Consider the following 25,471-nt stretch of genomic DNA (forward strand, 5'->3'; position numbering starts at 1 on the left):
AAGAGGATCTTGTATGGACTCAAGCAGGCGCCAAGAGAATGGTACAAGAAGTTTGATGCCTTCATGCAGTCCCAAGGGTATCATAGGTGTGAGACCGATCACTGCTTGTACACCAAACGGGCAAAGGATGGCAGTTTGATGCTACTCACTCGACATGCTGATTGCCAGCAAATCTCAGCAGGAGATTAGTGCTTTGAAGAAACAACTGCATAAGTCTTTTGACATGAAAGACTTGGGTGATGCAAATCATATTCTTGGTATGCGGATTATTCGTGACAGGTCCAAGGGACTTTTGTTTCTGTCACAGAAGGAGTACATTGACAAAGTACTGCAGAGGTTTAAAATGGAGGGGGGGAAGTATATTAGTACCCCGTTGCCTCCACATTTAAAACTCAGCAGTAAGGACAGCCCCAGATCAGATGATGATAAGGCTGAAATGGCCAAGGTTCCATATGCATCTGCAGTTGGTTCTTTGATGTATGCCATGGTTGCCACTCGTCCGGATATTGCTTTTGCGGTGGGAGTCATCAGCAGGTATATGGCAAATCCAGGCAAGCGGCACCGGGAAGCAGTGAAAGGTGTCTTGAGGTATCTCAAGGGTACCAAAGACTTGTGCATATGCTATGGTAGGCAGGATGCATTGGTGCATGGTTTTACAGATTCAGACTATGCAGGGAATGCAGATAACCGGAAGTCTACTACCGGTTATATTTTCACATTTGCAGGAGGTGCTATATCATGGGTGTCTCGGTTACAGAAATGCGTTGCACTGTCAACCATTGAAGCTGAATATGTTGCAGCCACTGAGGCTTGCAAGGAAGCAATATGGCTTACTCGGCTGGTGGGAGATTTGGGCATTACAGGAGATATGCTAGTTTTGCATTGTGATAGTCAGAGTGCTATCATGTTGGCAAAGAATCCGGTCTTTCATCAGAAGACCAAGCACATAGATGTGAAATACCATTTCATCAGGGAGGTACTGGAAGACAAGCGACTTGAGCTTGTGAACGTGCATACTGATGATAATCCTGCATATTTGCTCACTAAGAGCTTGCCTACAGAGCGGTTTGCACATTGCCGCCACATCATGGGATTAGATGAGACCATTCTTATTTTATGGTCTTGTATACAATAACTGTATATTGCTGTAATTTTTATTCTTTTCTCCCCTTTAGGCACGTTGGCCTTTAGGTGGGAGGTTGTTGGGGTAAAGGCACATTGCCACCCTTTTGAAGTTATGACACCTATGACTGTCTTAAGACAGTCATAGGGTGAAAAACCTAATCCTAATAAAACCTATGAGTTTGTGGTGTGGCTCAACACTTTTTGACACACCCACACATTTTGTGTCTCTCTCTCTCTCTCTGTCTTCATCGTTCCACTCCCCACTCTTTCCCTCACAAGGTCTGCATCATCTCCAAGTAGATCTGGGAGCTCACAGGCTAGATGGCTCATGTAGAGTGGATCAAGAGCATGATCAAAGTGGACCAAGGGAGGGGGGGCTCTCTTTTTGGCTGGCATGGTAGCTGAGATGCTAAAAGCCAGGTATGAGTGGTCAGTGCTGAGTGGGGGGAGGCACAATGAAATCGTGTATCCTTGGTACAAAGGCCAAGGGACCCATGAGATAATCCATCATGCTGGTCCCTCCACCATGTGAGCCCGCTAGACAAGGGCCATCTTTGGAGACTGTTATATATAATCAAGTCGCGGACAGGTCCTAGCTTAAGTAGCTCATCCTATCACTGTGGTGCATTTTCCGAGTGCCTCACTATCCCGAGCTCTGCTGGGTCTAGTTCTGGTACTATGAGAGAGTCATCCTGAAAGTCCAGCACACCCACCTGCCTATCTCCTGTGCGTGCATGCATTGAAGTCATTGAGGAGGAGGATATCTCCGATTTTGGAGAACGCCCTGATGTCGTCATATATCGTCTCATATGGCATGTGTCCCGGGACCTCATGTGCATAGGATGATGTATTTGGGGGAAAGTAGCACACTGCAGTGAAGATCAGGTGTGCTTCCAGGAGTCGGACTCGTACCCACATATGTCGTGCATGCTCCTCTCTCCGCACTATGGATATGAATGGCCTCAGGTGTGATCTGGAGAGAACAGCTAGAACTCCATATTCCACTGTCTCTCCTCATCTCTCTCCTATTGGCTGACTCCCAGGTGTATCCCATCATTGTAGGCAGCCCTCTTGCTGGGTTCTCATGTATCTCGGTGTAAAAGATTATGTATCTATCAGTGTAGGTCTCCAAAAACCTCCTACATCGGACCAAAGGGTACATTGCAATTCCATACTGCCATTTCAGTCCACTTTGTGCACTCATCCCATTGGCTCAACACCGTCATAACTCCGTGTCTTCCTTCTCTTCCTTCTCTTCCCTGTCTACTCTGTCTTGAATGATCACTTTACCACCCTTGTAGGCAGCCCATTCCCTGCTTCCCTTGCTGCCATCATGCTGCCATCACGTGCACCATTCCTTCCCTCCGGTGCTCTTGTTGTAGGAGAGTGAGGTCGTCATCCAAATAAATCCGTCTTCCTTTCAATGTCGCCCTCATGCTCATAAGGGTCTTCCTATCCATAGCTCTCCGGAGTTTCATCACTAGTAGCCGTGTCGGTGCTGCGGGCTTGCCCACTCTCCAAGCTGTCTCTCACGTGAGGTTCACACCCATTTTAGTGAAGAGGGCCTTTGCATCCACCGTAGGAGTGTCTCCCACTATGAGACCTCGAACTAAAACATTTGGAGCCTTGCTGTTCCTCCTTTTGTCCTCCTCCAAAGCATCTCAAATAATCTCTTTCTTGGGGGCAGCTGTGCCTTTCTTGACCACACCTTTCCATTCTTGTGTAGGCATTGTAGCTAATACTTCTGCAAATCTCTGCTGTTTTTTTTGAATGCAAAGAAATCTTTTCCTTCCCACTTACTTGCCTGGCGGAAAGAAAGTCATATTAACGACCGCAGGAGACCTCACGGGTTACAAAATGTCAAAAAGACTTGCAACATCTGGATAAGCCGGAGGGTCGAGGAGTGCACATGGCATCTCAGGTCGATTATTATATCACACCAATACATACTAGGACTATAAAACTAATAGAAGTGGCCTTCATAACTTCAGTTTAAGACTGAGAGTCTTTAGGTTTAGATTTGAAATCTATAATTAGTGTTGTTCCATCACGATAGACAGCCCATTTTCCAGCTTTACGTGCATCCTTCATTTTGGTGAGCTCGACACTCCTCTGCTTGAGCTGAGTTAAGGTGAGTTCCTAAAAGATCCAAATCCTTGTGCCCTTAAACTTGTTTGTCTGTCGAAGAATCTTAATTCTTCCCGCTCTCTCCTTGAAAAACACTTGTATTTGCATTCCTGTTTCAGAGACACAGCTGATATCGTTATGATCCTACTCTACTTATGATATTTCTTTCTTGAGACATGCAATCCTCTCATCTGCTGTGTAATCTTCTTCTTCATTAAAAGGGCCAAGGCGATCCTTGGGCAGCCCTCCAATGCGTAGTATCTTCTTATTATGTGCCATAGCCTGCCTGCTCTTTTACTTTTGTGTACAAATCCGCTTTGTTGAGTTTGCTGTCCGCAACAATAGCCATCTCTTCCTTGGCTGAAAGAGAGAGAGAGAGAGAGAGAGAGAGAGAGAGAGAGAGAGAGAGAAAGAAAGAAAGAAAGTTTATTAAAGTCTTCGGAAGACCGATGGGTCTATGAGACTGTGAAAATCCTGATACAACGAGCTGTGGTAGTGGAGCTACTAAACGAGTGTCCATACCAATGCAAAATGCAAAATGCCAAAAATGCAGAATGGCAGTACTAAGTCCTAAGTACAACATAGTGATGTCGGTGGTCGACTATATATCAATCTCAGCATCATCATCAATATCATCATCATCCCCAGCAACAGCAAGATATCAGGATGGATGAGGCAGTGGAGGCATGAGGTCGGCAATAGAGTGCTGTCGGCCACTCAGAGGTGCGGTCTTGGCACGTCTCTTGGTCGTAGCTCTACGTCTAACCAGGGCTACTGTGACCCCCGTCAGTCGGGCTCCAACTCTAAACAAGGAGGGGATGTCTCCAAGTGTGATCTGTGTGTCGACCCTCTGTCTGAGCTGTCGGGTCGCGGGTTCCGGGTCACGGTCATGTCGAGGCCTCGTCTCATTGGGATCCATGTGATCTAGCTGAAAGAACTCCGTGATAGAGCTCTGAGAGGGGTCAACCGAGGAAGAAGTCTGCTCCTGTCTCCGTGCTCGGAGTATCCTCTCGCGGTGTCTAAGTGCCTCATGAATGAAACCTGCCAAACACCGCTAGTCTGGGTAGGAGAGGAAATGGGCTAAAAACCCATAACTATATCTGAAGAGGCAGTGGAAACGTCCTCAGATCTCATAGTACACAGGACACCTGAAGATGAACTCCTCTGTCTCAACCTCCTGTATGTCACAAAGTGTGCATATGCGCCGCTCCCTGGGTAGTCGCTCTGCTCTGCTGCTCTTGATGCGAAGTCTGTGTGAAGAGACCCGGAACTGCCCAAGAGAGATCCTCATCGAGTGGGATAGGTGAATCTGTGTGTATCCTGGTGGGTCAATGAAACCCTCCGCTGTGATATGTAAGAAGTGATCTCTGTAGAAGCTAAGCTTCACTGGGAGTTCACTCGGTTCCAACCAGGTCCGAAAAGTGTGTAGCTGTAGTAGATCCTCATGGATAACCTGGTTGACCTCGTGTGATAAGAGGGGAGAGAACGGAGCATCCATGCTATACTGGAAGGGAGGTATCTGTACGTGCATACCAGCACCTCTGGTCTCCTCCTGCTGCAAGTGCTATAGAAGAGGATAAAGCTATCCATGGTAGCCTGCTACGCCCCGAGATATAATCCCCATATTCCCTAACTCGGTACAGATATGTGATGACCTGAAATGCAGCATCTAGCTGTAAAGGGGGTGACCCAAACTCAGCCTGAATGATCTGGTGAGGAACGGATGACTTACCACGAATCATCCGTGATAGCATGAGAACCTGTAGCCGCTCCACACGAGCCCACTCTGTATTCGACAAGTCTGGCCCCCAACAAGGACTGCCGTACATCCCCGCTGAGCGAGCCAAGGAGTCAAAAAGCAACCCCTTGGTGCGTGGATCCTGAAAGTGTGAGCAGAAGCACTGCCTCTCTAGCCTGGCCAATGAGGCATACCCTCTACTCAAGCGTGCCTGCATCGCGGGTCTCATAGTGAAGCTCGGTCCGGAGAAGATAACCCCAAGATAAGTGTATGATGAAACTATCTCAATAGATGACCCCGCAAATGTAAACTGCTCCTGACGCATGATGGCTCGAGATGTATTGAAGATCATGACCTTGGTTTTACCCAGGTTGACCTTCAAATCATGAGACTCACAAAAGGACTGTAGTGCGTCTAAGTGTCTCTGAAGCCCCTCTGCTGAGGAAGACAAGAGAGCCACGTCATCTGCATAGAGCAGAATATGGATCAACGTGCCTACAAGAGAGCAACCTACACCCCCCTGTGTCTGCATCACTGTCTCAAGCTCATCAATGTAGAGGCCAAACAAGGTAGGCGACAAAGGACACCCTTGTTTGACCCCGATGGTACCCATGATCTCGTCTGTCCACCCGGATCCTACCTGAACTCTGCCAGAAACTCTCTCATAAAGTGCCATGACAGCCCAAATGATCTCCTGGTCATAACCCAAGTTTTGTAGGCGCCGTATGAGGCGGGCTCTCTGGACTGTGTCAAATGCCTTGCAAAAATCCACAAAGCAACAATAAACCCTCTGCTTCCGTGATCTCGCCTCCTCGATGATACATCTGAGCGTCAGAATGTGGTCCATGGTTCCATGATCATGCCAGAATCCGGCCTGTCCTGCTGCTCTGAGTCCTCAACACTCTGCAAGTTTGCTAACCTCGGAGTCAAGTACCGATGCATAAATCTTGGACATGACATGTCCAATCATAATGGTCCTGTAGTTCTCCGAGCTCATGGGATCCCCTGCCTTGTGGATGGGTGAGATAGTGTTAATGGTCCAAGTGTATGGAAATCCCAAACAAACCGCTTCATTAAAAAGCTTTGCTAAGATCGGGGCTAGGAGGTTAATCCCATATGCAATGAACTCAGTACGTAGTCCCTCGTGATCCTTTGCTCGGCCATTATGAAGTTTCATTACAGCATCCTTTACCCCTCCTCTAGTGAAGAGGGTGCAGGATGTGGGACGAGGCATGTGTGAGAGGCTAGGGACTGACTGATGTGGGATGTCATAAAGTGTGCGTGCATAATCAAACCAGATCTGGGTGTCAGTGAGTGGTGGAGGGGACCGTCCTTCTAGAAATCTCTGCCAGAAGTCCTTAGAGTTGTTAGTAAACAAAATGTTCAGTAGCTCCTCCTCGTTTCGACAAACGAAGTCTAGTTTCTTCCTTCGTACCAGTCTACGGTATTCACGTAGCGTATCTGGTGCGCTCGAAGACTGTTTTTGGTTTCGAATCTGAGTTGACGGCGTAAGGCCTTACACTCATCATCGTACCAACTATTATAGGGTACGGTTCCAGGGGGTGGTGGGCGGGTGGAGCGGGTGGTGTGGGGAAAGGCGTGAATGGCAGCCTCGTGTAGTGAGCGGGTGACAAGGGCAGCATGATCCTCTAAAAGGGGTATGAAGTCAATATAAGCGAGAAGTATGTACAGACGGCCAGAGTAAGAAGGTGAGTGATCCCGATCAAAGCGTATAGCGTGGTAGGTGGAGTAAGCCCTGAGTGGGGTGGAAGGTGCTGTGCGAAGGGAGGTGGAGATGCGAAAGAAAAGGTATTTGTGATCAGCCCCTGGGAGGAGAGGTGCTACAGTGAAGTCAGTAATGCGAGATGTGAAGACAGGGGATCCCATGATGTAATCAACAACACTGGAGCCCCCCCCATGTGGAAAGCATGTGAAACCACCTGAAGCGGGCCATGTGTCAAGACCATTATAGATAATGAGATCATGTATTTTGCCCAGGTCTAATAGGGCCTGCCCATAGGATGAAAGTGGACATTGCGTGTCAGCCGAAACCCGTAGCATACCTGCCTCCTCAAGGTCAACATCTGCCAGTAGAGTGGAATCATCTCTGAAATCAAGAAGTGGTACCTGACGGGTCCTTGTCCTCGCGTTGAAGTCCCCCACTAGAAGGACTTCTCCGCAGCTAGAAAAGTCAACGATGGACTGATAAAGGGCAGCAAATGGGGATGGGGAGGTCTCCGGGGGGAAGTAGCAAACTGCGACAAACAGATCTTGGCTATCCATGTGTCGTATCCGGATCTAAAGAAATCTGAAATGTGTATCTCTTTGCTCTACTGAAATGATCCCCCGAAGTGTGGATCTGAAAAGGAATGCAACTCCACCTGAACCTCGAACTCCTCCTATACCCCTCGTCTCATCTCTATAGGCAGACTCCCATGTATATCCGCTGACTATTGGGAGAGGGCGCTCTGGACTCTGATGTGTCTCTGTATAGAAGACTATGTCGTGGCCTGTATAGGATTCTGAGAAGTTCCCTAGTTCTGACCATAAGGTACCATTACAGTTCCAAATGGTGCAGGACAGGGTCTCGGATATCTGAGTCTCATAGGCCCCGCTTCCCTATGTAGGGGAGGGGGCAGGTGTCCTATGGGGGCCTGTAAGAAGTCGTCCCTCTCGTACCATTGCCCACTTCCCCTCCTTTCGGGCCTGATCCCGTTGCTGCAGCAAAGAGCGCCTCTCCTCAACCTGTAGAGGTGTGAGATCCTCATCCATAGAGATCGCTGGCTGATCTCAAAGGACTGACCTACGTCGTAGAGATGAAAGTCGTGCTTGAGTGTCATGAAATCGTATGATCAGGGGTTGCTCTCGGTTGGGATCTCTCCCCACCCGCCATGTCCTCTCTATCCTGTGCTCAGCCACACCCAGGGTAGCGGTCACGAACGCAGTCGCATCTACCATCAGTGTAGCCTTAGTGCGTGGGATCCCGGGTACTTTGATGTTGAGAGCCTTACTGGCTCTCTGCTGCTGCTCCATGAGGTTAGCCGAAACGGTGACCCTTGCGGGTTCCCGTTTGGCCACGTCAACCCATCTGGAAGTCTCCTCAATAGCAGATTGCATGCTCGCAATCTCTGCCTCGACCACCGGGGTACTCCCTGGGACAGTGTGTATGGCTGTGACCTCCTGTCGGAGCTGCATGATATCCTATTTGAGTCCCTGAATAAGATCCGCCTGCTCCCGAATGGCCTTAGCCTGCTCCTGTATGATGCGGCTCTGCTCTTGGTTGAAGCGAACTTGCTCCCGTGCGAACCGAGCCAGCTCCATCTCACGCTCACGAAAATTATGTATCTCCGTGAGTAGGGTCTCACAGGCCTCTGGTGTGTCAGTCCACCCATGTCCATGCTGAAACTGTGGTGACTGTGACATGAAAGAGTGGGACTGAGTCCGAAAACTGGACGGTGGCTGAGTGAGGAACGGAGATGACAGTGGAATGGGTGAGGCAGTCCCAACGGGGTGTGGGAGGATGGGCTGACTGAGAGGGAGAGGGGAGAGTGAAGAGGGGAGAGTGAAGCATAATGCGGCACAGTGTATGACACCTCGGAAGTAGGTGTCAAAAGCTGTGTGAGAGCTGTAACAGGAGAAGAGGGAAAGGGAACAACAACTGGCGCCATGGGCGTGAGTATGTTACTGATCGTAGATGTAGATGGAGCTGAGACTGGAACTAGAGTTGGGCCTGAAGCGGGGACTGAAGTCGAAGTAGAGATAGAGATAGAGGGAGCTGAGGTTGGAGCTGAAAACAAAACTGACACTGTAGCGGGAGTTGAGGTTGAGGTTGAGGTAGAGATAGATGCTGAAGAAGCTGAGGCGGGTCCTAACTTTGCCTTGCTGTTTACCCCAAGTCCACTTCTGTTGTAACATGTGTTCACATCCTCCAAATTCAGTTGTGTCGTTTGCTTTTTTTTGTTGTTGTTATTTTCGTCTTTCTTGGCTTTGTCCCCCATTCTCTTGGGGTGCGGGTGCAGATCGTAGTGTTAATGTTCAACCGGGAGCGGGAGCAGCAGTTCCCCCCCCATAATGGGAGGCACATCGAGTGCGAGGTGGTGGAGAGGTAGTGCGGAAGCCTGAAGTGGAGAGGCAGCCAAGAGGTGGAGAAGGAGGAGAGGCTAGTTCCCCCCCCCCTTTACGGGGGGAAAAAAAAAAACGGGGAGCGAAAGGGGGGGGGTGCGGTTAGCTGCAGCAGCGCCCAAGCGGGGGGGGTAGCGGAGGGCTGAGCGGGGGGGTAGCAGAGCGGTTCGCTGCAGCGGGGGGTAGTGGAGGTAGCGGTTAGCTGAGCGGTTAGCTGAGAGCGGGGGCTGAGAGCGGGGGGGGGGCTGAGCGGGGGGGAGGGTAGTGGAGGGCTGAGCGGGGGGTAGCGGGGGGGGCTGAGAGCAGGAGGGCTGAGCGGGGGGCTGAGAGCGGGGGGCTGAGAGCGGAGGGCTGAGCGGGGGGCTGAGAGTGGGAGGGCTGAGTGGGGGGCTGAGAGCGGGGGCTGAGCGAGGTGAGAGCAGGGGGCTGAGAGCGGGGGGGCTGAGCGAGGGGGGCTGAGAGCGGGGGCCTGAGCGAGGGCTGAGCGGGGGGCTGAGAGCACACACCGAGAGAGAGAGAGAGAGAGAGAGAGAGAGAGAGAGAGAGAGAGAGAGATGTATTAAATGTCTGCAGGAGGCCTCACAGGCCTACGAGACAAAGTACTCTGAGTATTAGAGAGTCGGGGAGTGCAGAATGAGGGATCAAGGAGGAAAGAACAGGTTAGGGGGAGGAACAAAAGGGGAAAGGAAGATAAAGTGTGGGCTTTGTGGGAAGACCGAGCAGTCCTGCTGGAGACAAGGAATCTGTGCACCTGTCAATCATGTATAGCTGCTGCTTACTGGCATTTCAACAAACTCTGTGTCTGAAGGCTTGGAGTTCTCTCTCCTATTTTGTTCATTCCATGTTTGGCTGCTTCTGAAATTGTTGACTTCTGTTTCTGTAATGACACTACAATTTTAATTTTCCTTTATTCATTTTTTCATTTGTACAGGCCACTCATAGCTTCTTGAAACTTTAATATAGTTACTATCCTCTCCCTACACAGATGTATGCAGGTTACGCAACAGCCTATGTATCTGAGTTTTTCATAACCAATTTCAGCAGGTTGTAACACTACAGGACTACATCGTGGTTTTTAATTGCAGCTGTTCCAAAAGCTGAATCCATTTGGGTATCTGCCTTGTATTTTACTTTGCAGCTAAATGCAGTTGGGAGAGCAGATGAACATCTGATGATAGAGTTTGCAGGACATCTGAAGCAGGATCAGGCAGATCAGAAATTGATTTTCAACACCCCTCCTTCTGAAAAAGGCAAGACTAATATGCTGTTCTGTTTAGAAAGGGGCCAGCTTCGCATGCACATGCATTATCAACCAGGCCATTCCGCAAAGCTGGAGGTAGCCTCTTTTGTAACTCAATTGTCCACGTTAGTTGTGAAACTCCTCGTTTGGGTCATGTGATAACATTAGTTGTGAAAAACATTGATCACCCATGATTGAATTAATTTTGTCCTTGTTCAGGGATAAGGTCCAAAGTCAGGTATCCCTTTTTTTACGTTGGGCTGCAAGTGCAACAAAACTTCAGCGATATCATTGGAATTTTATTGGGGCTACCATCCCTTCATCCTTTCGGGAGATTTGGGACAGCAATGTCATGCCTCCCTCCCTCATTCGTCTCATTCTGAAAGAGGGATATAAGACTCTTGTTTCCTAGTGGATGCCTATCACGGCTCTTGGCATTGCCTACGAAATCCTGGCCAACGTAGTAAGCCATAGAATCTAGCCCCTTCTCCTTGACCTCATACATAACACTTAGATAGACTTTGTACAAAGTAGGAGCATCTTTGCTCTTTATCTTCTCATTTTGGAAGGGTCATCAGCCCTAGGCTATTCTTCTACTCGACTTTGAGAAGGCCTATGAAAGAGTGGATTAGAGTTTCTTAAAGGGAACCTTATGACATATGGGCTTCTCTAAGCAGTGGACTTTGGGCATTTCTTCATTGTACCACTTAGCAGAGAGTCAGGTTCTCACGTATGGTCACTTAGGGTGATAGAGGACACACATTTTGGATATTTCCCACTTGTAGTTAAGGGGATGGTTCTCTTTCTCTGTTCGCAGACACAATGTCTATCCATGAGGAATGACGAAGAGCTTGGAGGAGCTTCTCATCTGTGAGGGTCCATTTGAAACGAAGTTTGTGATGAGAACGAGACAAGGCTTGTGTCATCTTTCCAAAAGAGTGGTGCTGTGATCAAGAGATGAAAAGACCGATTTCTATACCGGATTTTAGATCACCCCAATTTGACGGCATTGGAAAGAGGCAGGTTCCCAATAATTTTGGCATCGGAATACCTTTGCTCCCACTTCCAGGATGACCACCATGAGATGTTTTGTTTTATGGCTGCTCATTTTGGATGATTGGATATTGAAACAGCCTTTCTCAATGGGGACCTGCAGGAAGAAGTGTATGCGAGTCAGCCTGCTGGTTTTTAGATGCTTGGTCAGGAACATAAAGTATGCAGAATCCACGGGGCACTTTATGGGCTGAAACAGGCCCCACGGGCTTGATATGAGAAATTTCATACAGATTTGACCAATCAGGGTCTACAGAATAGTCCTAGAGAGAGTACCCTTTATGTCACGAAAGACAAAAAGGATTTGCTGGTTATCATCCTGTATGTGGATGATATGCTACTCACAGGCACAAATGAAGAGAAAAATGCAGAATTCAAAAAGGATCTTGAAGATTCATTTGAGGTGTCTGATATGGGTTTGTTACACTCTTATTTGGGCATTGAGTTTATGCAAATATATGAGGGCGTTGTGCTCAAACAATCAAAATACATTTAGGGACTGGTACAAAGGTTCAATTTTAAGGACTGCAATCCTATTTCAACTCCCGTGGTGCTAGTGTTGAGGGTGTCCATGTATCATGCAGGTGAACCTTTTGATACTGTCGTATACAGACAGGCTGGTGGATGCCTTATCTATATCTGCAATACCTGTCCAAATAGTAAGTTCAGTGTGTCCCAGTTGAGCAGGTATAATGCACAGCCCAAAGAGACATCATTTACGTATTGGAAATCGTGCTTTTAGATATTTGAAGGCACTCAGTCTCTTGGTCTGCTCTATGCCAAGGGGATGACTCTGAATTGCATGCCTTCAACGATTCAGATTTGGGCTGGTGATTGGGAGTCGATCTACTATCCTACACATCATAATATTGTAAATCTTTTCACCAAGGTCCTCATTAGAGAAAACTTTGAAGCTTTTTGCAAAGCTTTGGGCTTGCTTACTTCCATTTAGTGATTGAGATCACTCCTTGTACATCAGGACATTGTCACTGCAACGGGGTGTTAGAAATAATATATTATTAAGGTAGTGCCCACTGCATTTCAGTTGTGCAAGATTATGAATGAAAGGACAAGGGGTGTCCAACATTACAAAACCCTAGGGTGGCACCCAACTAGGGTTAGACCACACGTGCTAACACTAACTCAACCTCTAGCTACAATTATGGGGACAAAACCTTACATAAGGTAAAAAGTTCCCTAACCTTATTTCCTCCTCCTCCCACTTTTGCTTACATTTCTTCGACTCCTCTATGCAAGGATTGCAGTGTAGGACATGCGTGCATGGTATACCCATTAAGAAACAAATCAACCGAGCATAAATTAAAGCCGCAAGTATGTAATATTGTACGATGGATGTGGAGATCCATAGTTGTAAGGCGTTGAGTGTAGCCTTTATACTAGCAAATAGGTGTGGATATCTGTAGTTATAAGGCGTTGAGTGTAGCCTTTATACCAGCAAATGTTGTCACATGTGTGGAGTTAGTAAAAGAACAAACACTATTATTAGTGCGAATATGAAACCTTGTTCCTGAATACGACTCGTGCCAACGGGGCCTTTTAGTTTCCAAAGGCCGCCAACAAAGCCTGTACTGCCTCCCGGATTTTCCTTCCTCTTTACTATTGGTTGGGTGCGGCTAGCAATGATGGAAGCTGAATTCTCAAGTAAGTCGAGCAACAGGCGACAACCAAAAGAACCGGCCATGCTTGCTAGCCCTAGACAGATGAAGAACATAGCATGAGTCAATGGTGGTCCCTTGATTGCAAATGCCAATGGTGGTGGGGGTGGATGAAATCATAGTTTTTCGAGAGGGAGTGAGAGTCAATGGTGGTCCCCCGAGGGCAAATGAGAACAGAGACGAGAGGGGATTTATGCTGGCTGGATTTATGCCTCCTTGTTGGAGTGAGAGCCAACCAATTCTAATTCTCAAATGAAAAAGAAAAATTTCACATCCTCAATGAGCAAACATAGATGCTCGAGGATCCACAAGCTTTTAAAAAATACTCTGGGATTAGAATGGGAAAATCCCCATAACACTATACCGTTGGGCTCATTGTTTGATTCCTAACATAGTATACCCAATGTGTTTGCCAAGCCATTGGATTTGTGAGCTCTTGCCATGGCTATGAGCAGCCCAATTTCTATGCTGTTTGGGGTGTATTGGGAAACTGTGAATGGTTGTGGAACTAATGGAAAAAGCTTTGGTGGATGACGATTATAGGGAAATGGGATTAGGCAAGGAGGCAAGAGAGGGTGCTCATTGGAGAATGGTACATATTTAGTGCCAGATCCAAGCCAATAACGATAAGCAACCCAAAGTGAAATGCAAAATGTGATGTTCAATTGGAAGGTGATGCCAAGAATGACATCATACATAGCCATGGAGCATAAGAATGTTTCACAGCGTGGTAGCAAAGATTGATGGTCTATATTTAATTGCCTTGAAAACGAACCCGTCCCAATCTTAGGTGGGGCAACCATGTATTCCATGATTGGGTTCGCAAAATAAGATCGTTGTGAATGGATGATAAAACTAGACATGTAAACTTGAAAGATCAAGCCAACCATGATGAGTGTGGCTCCAAATGACCAAGTCGGTTGATGTAGGTACTTCAAAATGCTGCAGGAAGATCCACGAGTCCAAATCGGCTGATGTAGGTGCTTTTGGAGGTGTTGTAGCAGCAGGTCGGTGACTTTAGGTGCTCCAAAACGCTGATGCAGGTCACATGTGTGAAAGGCGGCTGTTTTAGGGCTGCTGTAAGCCTTGAAACAGCTTGGGGGTAGCTGGAACAGCTCTGAAATGCTGGAACAGGGCAGAAATGCAGCACCAAAGTTATCGCCTTTGCAGCAATAGCCCAAAGGAGGTGATTTCTGGCGACAAAACTGTACGGAATGGCTGTAATGCTTACACGTGTGGATGCACCTCGAAATGCATGCAGAACAGCAGGTAAATGAGCGCTAGACAGCCTCAAATGAGACCTAGAGGACTCCGGGTGGCTGGAAAATGGCTTAGGGAGAGGCCTTGACCTAGTCTGATACCACTGAAAGCTAGGGCAAGAGTTGGAAGCAATGGAGGTGGAGGCAATGGAGAAAACCGTACTGCTGTAATGAATTGCTGTAATAGAGAAATGAGTACAAAGTACACCCAATATAACAAAACTCTAGGACAGGGTGTCGTAGTTGTACTAAGTGTACTAACTGTACCAAGTTTCCTAACTGCCTATAACTAGGCCTACAAGTCACATACCAAGGAATGGATGGCACCTATAGATAGCCCATAGAATGGCCTACAGGCTCAATTATCAATAGGCTAGCTCCGAATGCTAGTTTTTAATGGCATTAAATTGCATCCAAAAAAGCTTGAATGCTGTGCTTAATGCGAATCTGCTGGAAAATGCGCACTGCTAATGTGGCTTGATGACATGGTGTCGGATCAAAGTGCTCTCAACAATAGCATTCTACATTATTGCTACTTAGTAGCAGATGCAAGGATGTGAATGTGGGAATAATTGTATATAATTGTATGGTAGACCAAGCTTCGATTTCATGGGTAATGAGGAATTCTTCTAATTAGACAACTGACAAGGAAAAGATTAAAGTGATAAAGATAATTAAGCTACCCCGTCTCATCAAGGGAAAGGACATGTAGGTCTTCCTTTGTAAAATTCCATATATTCAGAAACGTATTTTGGATACTATCATTGCTTTGATTTCAATATTTGAGGTATCAAGGCCTTTGTATTGCATATTTGGTGTATCCATATGGATTGTGAGTGTGAGTATGCTTGTGAATTGTTGAAGTGTAAACTAGTTTCTGCAAGAATTTCAAATGGTTTGTCATCAACAATCGTCACATCAGACATCATGGCCATGTGAAGATTGGCATGCTCACTTCATAGTCTTGATGAATGTAACATCCCCATCCAGTGAAGCTCCATTTCAATGCCCTTCACTTGTAGGCTTGCAAAATATGTTGGGTAATCTTGTTTATGCTCCCATATTGACACACTTTGGTGCTTAGATGCATAGTATGGACAAGAAGAATGGTTGAACAGTTCTGCACATTTGGAGGGTAGACTCTTAATCTTTAACTGCATTCACTCCCTCCTCAATCACCACTACATTGCATCAGATTTCCGTACCAAGTGGCACAATCTTTTGTTTTTTGTTTTGGCCTCAGTATCACCGCCCTAACCTTGGGAAACAGTGCCTTGCTTGTTTTTTGCTTATTAGGAAAGAACATCTCTCTTGTGAACTATGGATGTGTCACGAGGTCGTGATTTTTGGTGCATGCATGTTGGCTGCATGTTGGCAAGACCCTAGGAAAACAAGGAGCGAGGTCATGGGGTGTTTGATATCCTAAAACCCCTAGCAATTGTGCCTTGGGGGTGAATTTTGTGGTTTGGAACAAGAAGGGGGAAAAATACCCTTAGTTTTCAAGATAGCCCATAGGTAGGCTTCCAAAAAGAGCCCCACTAGAGGGGGCTAGGGGCAATGCCACGTGGCATTTCCCCATGCCCAGATGATTTTGGCAAGGTTGCCAATGGAAGGATCCAGAGAAATCATCACGTAAGGTGGTTGATGGGATCGTGTACGGCAAATGGTTCACAGGCTGGGGGGATCGCTGATTGGGAGCACGAGATGATCACCACGAGAGAGCAGAGGTTGCGACGGGATCCATTGAGCACTCATGGGCTGACGGGAGTTGGCTTCTCGATAGCTTGGGCTGACCTCAAGGCTTTGGGGCTGTTCATGGATGGCGCTTAGCATCACAGGCTGACCACATGGATCACGGTGGCTGATGCTTGATACGGACTGTACGTGCTGCTGGTAACTGTGTATGGCGAAGTACTGTGAGCAGCATATGTACGGATCACCGCAGGGGCTGGTACGAAATACCGTACGATGGGTACAGTCTGCCAGCTGCGCCAGTTTTATGAAGGGTTCCACGTAAGTGTGTGGCCTACCGATGCCTTCTAGTTGCTCAGAATGAGCTGGTGATTCTTCCCGAAGGTGGCTCCCTTGTTGTTAACTGTTCTGGAGAGGTATAGACAGCACAGTGGTTCCCAGTGGATGCTTGCAGATCTGGTTCATGCACTTAAGGCTGTGGGCAGATCACTCACACCCATGGCTTGGGTATTTTCAGTGGATCATTGGACACCAGAGGCAGTGAGGGGAGTTGTGTGGCCCCGTATGGGCTGCTAGCAACAACTCCAAGCCTCATGCACTGATGCCTACGGAGAGCGGGATAATGCATAGAATGGAGGTGAATGGCTAAGAGGACACTTGGGTCAGCTGTGGAGGATTGTGTGACCACGCATTGGTTGCTAAGAACAATTCTCAGCTTCCTGCAAGGGAAGTTTAGAATCTGATACGGATGCTCTTTAGCTATGCTTGGTGGAGGTCTCTTTCAGTAGAGATTTTGCTTTAGCGTCCCTAGGAGGTAGTGTACATGCAGGCATACAGGCAATGGTTTGCTAGGTAGAGGACACATGTTTGGTACAGCCTAAGCAAGGGTTGGGAATCCATGCTTGAGATGGGAAAAGAAAGTGTAAGAATGAGTAATGAAAATTGAGATATTGGGGGGTTTCATATTCTATTGAAAGAATGTACTCACATTGTAAATCATTCATTCACATTCTATTGAAAGAATATTAAATATTCATTCAAAAGAAAGTGTAAGAATGAGTAATGAAAATTGAGAGACATGGACCTTCTTTCCTGGTATTTTAGTCCTTGTTGCTAAGCAAAAATTGAACATAGGATCTTACATTTATAAAAACTCGGCAATTGCTGAGAGCCTTAAACAAAAGATTACAGGTAGCGGCCATAACCAGAGAGGGATTGTACAGGTCTGACTTCCATAGTGTTTTCTGTATTGTGATGTACATTCTCCTATGGGAAACAAATTGATGTGTCAGGATATTTGCTGCCCATAGGGTGAGAGACTATAGGCAGTGGCAGTCTTGGAGAGTGGAGAAAGCTTCTGTATGCTTTCTTGTTCTACTTTTGAGCAGATCGATGGCTAATGGGACACTAATGACAGCTATGGGAACTGAGTGGCTGAGTGGGCTACTAAAAACAGTTCTGGGCTGAGTACAATCAATCTGCAAAAGAGATGGATGCCTTTTACCAGGTTTAGTGAGAGCAATGAACAACACAGGCTTTGCAGGGTATGTGGATGCCTAGTGGGAAGTGGAATGCCCCAGATGCAAGAAAGAATGTATCCTTTGTATAGCCTGGATTCAGGGCCTCTCACTTAATTGAAGAAATACCGCAAGGGGCACCAAGGTTTGGGGCCAATCTGTGTCTTTGTCCTGGTGCAGGGGCACTGTAGCTCTCAATCAGTGTTTAAGTTGCTTGCTGAATATTTTTTTAAATGTGAAAGCATTGGCTGGTTATTTGTAGTTCTATTGCCCTTTGATTTTATTGAAGGCCGCGGTTTCAGGATGGCAAGTAGGCCATCTATCTGTTTTTTTTTTCTATGGGGTGCATCTTAGTAAAGCAACCACATGGAGATTTCCCTACAGCTTGTGCCACAACTTGCTAGAGTCGGTGTCCGACACGTTGTAGAGACCATTCTCTAACATTAGTTTTGCAACAATTCTCTGGTTTTATCTATGTTGTCAACATGTTGATTTCATATGAGAAGCATTGTAAAATGTGGGGGCAGATTTTGGAAGACAATGACCTTGAGACTTGCAGATTTCCAAATGGAGCATCGAGTCTAAGTTGTGAAAATATGGAATCTAATTTTCCAAATGAAGCATGGAGTCTAATTTATCACCCGACAGTCCACTCACTTTGTTCTAGGTTGCGTCATGAAAAAGCACCAACTATGATTCAAGGATATTTCCAAAAGCAATGTCTCACAATGGATCATGAACTTATATTGAATTCAAAGAAGCATATTTTACATTGGCATAGGTGCCCCTTGAATAAGGTGTTTAGGACAATGTCATGCCTTGAAATTAAATATTTATGTGGTTGATGTAGATGGGGGGCTCGGGGGCCTGGAGTTGTGTGGTCATCTTGCACCATTGCCTGATGTAGTGTAAAATAATATTTAATCGTCCTTGTATTTGCCCAGGTACGCAATTTGCAGCTTGATGAATTGGAGTTGGCTTCCTTGCGTGGCATTGTCCAGAAGGTAATCTACCCTCTATTGCCTTAGAATGGACAGTCTTGCTAGGTTGACGTTATCATATTCAGTATCTGAGATTCAATTCTGATGCTGGACACGATGGCCTGTTTGACATTTGTGCGTCAAGACTTTTATATTTCTATGACAGTCAATATGTGTATCAATCTAATTTTGGTTTTGAATGTGTTGTTCTTCCATCATTCATGCAATCCCTTTCTTGGAAGGGGAAGAGGAAGGGGAAGGGAAAGAGAGTCCAAAAGTTGACTTGAATGGTTGTAATAAACGATGAAATCCCTAACATGATTCTTACTGGCCTATTGGCTGAGGAACAAACTCTAGCCCTTCTGTAGCAAGTCTGGCAATGTGATCTTCAGCTGGGTTCATGTGAATATTACTTCTGTATCCAAGTTTAATTGGCCTCGCCCTTGCAATGCTGGAAGAAAGTCCTCCCGATAGCTGCACTGTTACGACATAACCATGGCAGGACTTATTTTTCTAGCAAGTCCTCTCATTGTTCTCCAAGAAGCTATCCTCTCTGACTTGTAGCTATGAGTGTATCGACGCAAGCTTCCCACCTAGAATGCACATCACTGGACAACTCAGTCCAATTTCTATTATGTCCCTGTAGGTATAATTGGAGGTCTAACCAAAGGTGAGCACCAACCCGAAGTCGAGACCTGATCTAGCATGGACAGGGTCCAGATTATCATGATAGGTCTTTATTAAGACATTCAGGGCTGTCCTACTAGAGCTGACCTAGGACAATGTCCTAGGAGTGAGGAACCCTGGCCTATAAATACATGGGAGGTCTCACTCGCTGCAAGTGCTAACCTTACTGTAAGATAGTTGGAGCCAAAACTGATAGGAAATAAGAATATTTTACACAATAATATACTACTAACAATAGTTCATATTCATATAGAATGATAAAAAATAGAGCTATTTTTTCCATGTGAGTATTGGTGCTTCTACTATTCCACCGGCCCATGTTGATCAGTGCGCTAGTGCTTCTTTAGATCTATTTTTACTACTCAAATGTGATCACTACTGAATGTGCCATTCTCTAATAATCTACCACTGTGTTGGTGCTTCTTTAGAGCTCTTTTTTGCAATGTGGTTACTGCTGGTGCTCCTTGCCCGCGCAGCTGCATCAGTATATCCGTGCTTTTTGTCCATGTCGATCACCACATTGGTGCTTCATTTGAGCTGATTTTACTACTCAAATGTGATTACTATGGAATGTTCTATTCTCTCCACTATGCAGATGCTCCTTTAGAACTATTGTTTTCTAACTAATCAATACACAAGTAGTCGTAAATTTGCATTTGGTTACTAGTGGATCATAGGACCCACAACAACTACAAAGAACTATTTGAACTTGCTAACCGCATTGTTCCACTCCCTTCCTTAAAAGATCTCAATCACATCATGTTTTTTGATCAGAGAAATTGATGACAGTTTCTTAGAGCCTTATGATAGGGGAGGGGTTTATGTCACGGGGACGTGAATTTTGTAAGCAAATAAGCTATGACTAAGTTTGTAACCGGTTTGGCCATGGGGGACTGGCCTAGAGGAGCGGTGAGTTCCTGAAAGCCCCTAGCAGCACATTTCGCTAGGAGCACTTCAACCAGGTGGGCTTCTTATACTTGTGTTGAGTTTACAAATTCAGGGGTCAGTGTAACAGATCAATTGTGCAGAGAAAGCAAGCAAGCTGGAAATTAATCACCATTCTTCATGGCAATTTGTCCATTCAGACCAAATGGCAGTTAGTCAACTAGCCACAGCCATTTGGCATGCAAGTTTGCAGGTAGATCACTTACTTCAAAATTACAACGTAAGCCTCGAGGCATGCATGTGCATGCATATCCATACCCAGATCTAAGGGAGGGTTCCCCTTCTCTTGCCCATGAGATCTCTTCTGCTCTGCAAATTCTCATGCTTTCTAGTCTAGCACCAGCAGCCTCTGTCAAATACATCTAGCCAACCATTACTCAGCCATGTGTTTTCTAATCCTTACGAAGCTCGTTTCATCAAGCCTATGCTTGAATATTTCTCTATTCACATCGTTTCTGGGAAGTTTCTCTCTCCCAGTCTTCCTAACTCATGTCTTCTGAAGACCTTTTCATGAGTGACTATGAGGATATTGATGAAGTAAACAATGAGCAAAAGGGGAAACAAAAACACAATGAGCCAAAGAGAATAGAGAAGATGGAGCAGCAGAACCCTATAGGAGCTCGTGTTGCAGATTTATATGTAATGCTTGAGTAGATGAAGCAAATGGATTCATTTGCATGACCCCAGTAATTTTTTCTTTAGCAGTAGCAGTAACAGTAGCAGTAGCGTGAATGATGGGTTTGGCAACAACATCAAGCCTCTCTTTTGATGGGCCATCCTCCTTTTCACACACAAGGCTATTCAGCAGGAAAGGAGGACCAGCAATGAGAGTATGTCCACTTTGCTTACAAATTATCCAGCCTTGTGTATGAAAATACACCCTTTGAATCACAGTATTGGGGATGTATTTTTGAGGCAAGACTGATGGTCAAGGCCCGAGTTCTTACTATATGGGAAGATTTGCAGAAAGGTGTGTTGAAATATTTGTTTGGGAGGTACATGAACACAAAACTTCAGCAAACTTAAGAGTTTGCTGATAGGCTCTAAAGGTTTTGATGCCTATGTGGAATAAGTTAGAGGCTTATTTAGCAAAGTTTACAATGTTGAACCGGCAAGTACTTTGCATTCTTTTCTTAAGTGGTCTCTCATGAGACTACCTGATTGAAGTCTATAGGAATAACATCAATTTCCTGGATGCTTTGAGTTTTGCTAAATCTATGATGATAGTACAGCGCCTCATGCAAAGACAAATGAATTCCGATAGGTATTGTTCTTCTCAAGAAACAAGGTGAACAAATCCAATAGAACAACCAACGGAAATGTATAAACCAAACTTCTGCTCCTACTTTCAAAAGAAACAAAAGAACAGAGATTACAGAAGCTTTGGAAAGTTAAATGTGTTTCAAATGCAAAGGTGTGCATGTAGCCCAAGGTGACTTGATCATCATAGGCAGTTCTGTGTGAGACTCCTGATGTTGAGATGATAACATAATAAATTCAGCATCCCTTTGGAATATATAGTCTTTGGAATAGGTGATGTTAAAGGAATGGATGGATGGATGAAGTTGGACCCGTATTTCTGATGAGGGAGTAGACCATGCCATAGACCTGTTGCTTGGTAGTCAGCTAGTGTTTAAACAACCATATAAATTGAGCCGGGCTGAAGAAGATGAATTCTCTAGATGACTCCAAGAGTATTTGAGACTAGGAGAGATTAGAACCAGTTAATCTCCATCCGGAGCACCAATCTTCCTCGAGAAAAAGATAAAAGAGGATATGTTTAGGTTGTGCCTTGATTACAAGGCCTTAAACAAACTACTGTTGAAATTGAGTACCGCCTTCCAAGGATGGACGAGACTAGCTCGACTCAAGGTACTAAACACTTTTCTCAAAAGTTCTTTATGCTCAGCAAGACTTTTGCTATAAACTAATATATTATCAATAAAATGTACTACAAACTTGCTGATATACGGGTGTAGTAAATCATTCGTCAACATGACAAATGTACGTCTGAACTTGTGTAGTAGGACGCTCATCGCCAATCCTACTAGTAAGGAGAGGCCTTAGGCACTCCTCACCATGGTATTACACCACATACTTTTAATTCAGTGAAGGGTCTTCTGCAGAAGACTCCTCGCCATGGTATTACACCTCATACTTTTAATCTTGTGAAGGGCCTTAGGCACTCCTCGCCATGGTAGTACACCACATACTTTTAATATCATGAAGGGTATCCTGCAGAAATTTTAATAGTTTAGTCATTCTTTTTTCCAGTGAGACCTTATATGGAAGCTTTACATCACGTAGGTATTTTGCAGTGAAAGGTTTTTGAAAAAAGTGGGAAGCACTTTTGTCTTTATGTTGGCAAAAGAAAAGGTCTAGGCAATGGGATTCACCGTTGTCTGGAAAAAAAAAAGATTCTGATATCTATGTGATCATTAAATGAGCTGAATTAGTTTTGTCCTTATTTTGGCAAAAGAAAAGGTCTAGGAACTAGATTCACCGTAGCTTCCACTTTGGAAAAATTAGGAAACTTCTGATATTCATTTGACCATTGAATAAAGCGAAGCATATTCTAAAGATGAGCTGATGCTTGAGCAAGAGGCCAGGAGTAAGTTTATGCTGTTCCTTTGACGAGTTGCATGGTAGATTAATGGATCAGGCACATTCATTAGCTGAGCAGGAGATCGGGTTGTAGAGGACATCAAAGAAACATGTTAAAGGCTGAGCTACAGTAAAATATGAGCAATGTATAAGATGCACACTGTGTCAACTCTGCTTATTATCCTGGCAGTACAATGTTTCAAGAAAAGAGAGGACTGCATTGAGAGGGCCTTGAAGCAGTATCATCGATTCCAGTCTTTTTGGTGTTGGTATTCGATTGTTCTCTCTTCACTATGATAACCATATTCAATGCACAGAATGTGAATATGTACTGTGTGCTTTACTGCTGAGCTTCTTGAGTTTGCTGTAGTTGCAGCCACAAGTTTGTGCATTGCTCCTATTTCTAGCAACTGTAAGCGTACCATATAAGGTGCACCATGTGCACAAGGACTGTGATCTAGTTAAAGCATGCAAAGCTCAATACTTAGAAATGTTGCATCTACCTTTATGGGAGGTGTTTATAATCTGAGAGGTGGTTCCCTTTTGTTACCATGTCTGTTTCCAGGCCTTTGCTGGAGTTCTAGCGTGGTTCAGTTTTATCACAGTATTTTCCATTGGTCTCTTGTAAATGGAAACTTTGAAATTTTTTGTTCCTTTTCTTGGTGCTTTGTGATGACTGGCAGGCACAGATGCAATTGAACTTTCAGAAAAGAAGGGGTCATGGTAGCTTCTCGGTTCGTCGGCCTCGATTCAGTGGGGTGCAGGGGGAGTCCCTGGATCTATCTTGTAGATGGTCTGGAGATGTGGTAATTATGTTTTGTCCTCATATTTTACTAAGAATGCGACATTGCACATTGCTTGAATTGTTACTAGAGAAACGTTAATGCTCAATTGCCAGAATGCACATTGCAGATCACCATAGAAAGGTCAGTGCTAGAGCAAGCTAGCAGCCGGTATGAGCTTCAGGGTGAATATGTTCTTCCTGGGCCACGAGATCATGTGTTCACGGAGAAAGAGAGAGGAGATGGAACTTGGAAGACTGCTATGGCGGGTCAACTTGGAAGCTTCATAACCACTTTGGGTCGTTGGCGATTGCGTCTCGAAGTTCCAGGTGCAGAAGTGGCAGATATGCTTCCAGTAGCTCGCCTTCTTTCAAGGAGCAGCGATCCTGCTGTTGTTTCAAGATCAAAGGTGAGTGGTGTATTGTAACAACAACGATGGAATTTATTCAGCATATCACAAATGTGAACTTGGAAGTTTGGTATTCAGTGCAACCGATAACATATATTATTTATAGGCATGCAAGAACTTCTATTCACCAGATAGGTAGAGACCCTCATCAGCAAAAGTTTTAGCCACAAGCTTTTGGATTCCCTCCACTCCCGAAGTCTCTCCCCCGCCCCCCCCCCCCCCTCCCCGCCCCAAAGAAAATTAAAAATTCCTCTCATTCTCTGTCCAACCTCTAGCTCATGCTCCCTTGCAGAGTGCTGCAATGTTAAAGTCTCTCTCTCTCTCTCTCTCTCTCTCTCTCAGCTCCTCCCTCCACCCTCCCGTAGCTCCCCCTCAAGCAGCCACCTGGCTGCTCACAGGCAGCCTCTCCTGCCCAGCTGCCTCTGCCCCTCCGCCTGCAGCCCCTCCGGCTGGTCCTGCCTTGCTCGCTCCCACCTAGCTCTGCTCGCCCTGCTCCGCTCCCACTCTGCTCCACCCGTGCTGCTGCTGTCCACCCGTGCCCTTGCCACCTTCTCTGCCCCTCCTTGCCTTCTCCGTCCCTTCTTGCAGCTCCCCACGCCCCCCCCGCCCCTTTGCTGCTCGGCTTCCTACGCCGCCCTCCGCCTATTGCTCCCCCTCGCCTCCTTAATGTGCCCCCCCACCTCTTTGCTGCGCCGCCCTCTTGCCCAGGCCTCCGCCTCCCCACTCCATCCTCCCGCCTCCTACTCCGTCCTTCACCAAGGCCTTCCGCCTTCACCTAGGCCTACTTGCTCCGCCCCCCACTTAGGCCTTCCGTGCCTCCAAGTTCTCCTTCACCCATGTTTCTTCCACTCGGCTGGTTACCCGTTGATGATGGAGGAGCAGGCATGGGCTGACGGGATGCAAGTGATGCCCACGTACCTGCCAATACAAAAAACAAAGAAATAGTTTTGAATCAGCAAGATGGTGAAAGGCAAGCGAGAGAACGACAAAGAAAAGGACAAGGAGAGAAACAAGAAAGATGATAGGATTCAAAAACAGCTTACTCTAGAGGATGTGAACACATGCCTCAATAGGAGTGATCTCGGTGTGGACAACAAAGCAATAACGAAGACTAGTACAGTACCTACCTCGGTGGGACCACCATCCTCATCATCATCACCACCCGCATCCATCTTGGGACCCTCATCATTGACTTCGACAGCTGCAGCAGGAGCCTCTACTTCGATAGCCATATCGACTGCTACACCTATGAATGTTCCATCACCCAGTTCACTACGCATACTGGTTTACAATACTCTCTCTCTCTGAGCCAGCCCTCTTGCCAGTACTCTACTGGAATTCCCTCATCATTGATATCCCCACTTTCTGCTCATTTCATCAACTCACCACCCACCATCCAGCCCCCCCACTTCTCTATCCCGAGAGGTCCGAGCTACGCACTAGCGGACCTACTAGATCTATGGGAGTCTCCTCATGGAGGTACGTAGCATTCGGGCACGAGAGGTGGAGTTGACC

At 46.1% G+C, this 25,471-nt stretch overlaps 1 protein-coding gene across 2 annotated transcripts in view; it reads left to right on the top strand.

The window, feature by feature from the left end:
- Positions 1-25,471, top strand: part of EMB2410 (embryo defective 2410) — a 231,310-nt gene that overhangs the window by 58,511 nt on the left and 147,328 nt on the right. For both annotated transcript variants that reach the window (XM_087378591.1, XM_087378592.1), the window contains exons 11-14: positions 10,251-10,448; positions 18,494-18,553; positions 23,449-23,571; positions 23,678-23,956. In XM_087378591.1, coding sequence (XP_087234717.1) covers positions 10,251-10,448; positions 18,494-18,553; positions 23,449-23,571; positions 23,678-23,956 — 660 coding nt within the window. The remainder of the gene's footprint in view (positions 1-10,250; positions 10,449-18,493; positions 18,554-23,448; positions 23,572-23,677; positions 23,957-25,471) is intronic.

Source organism: Dipteris shenzhenensis, chromosome 8 (genome assembly GCF_047967505.1).
Source record: "Dipteris shenzhenensis isolate YYH24624 ecotype China chromosome 8, Dip_SZ_1.0, whole genome shotgun sequence".
NCBI lineage: Eukaryota > Viridiplantae > Streptophyta > Polypodiopsida > Gleicheniales > Dipteridaceae > Dipteris > Dipteris shenzhenensis.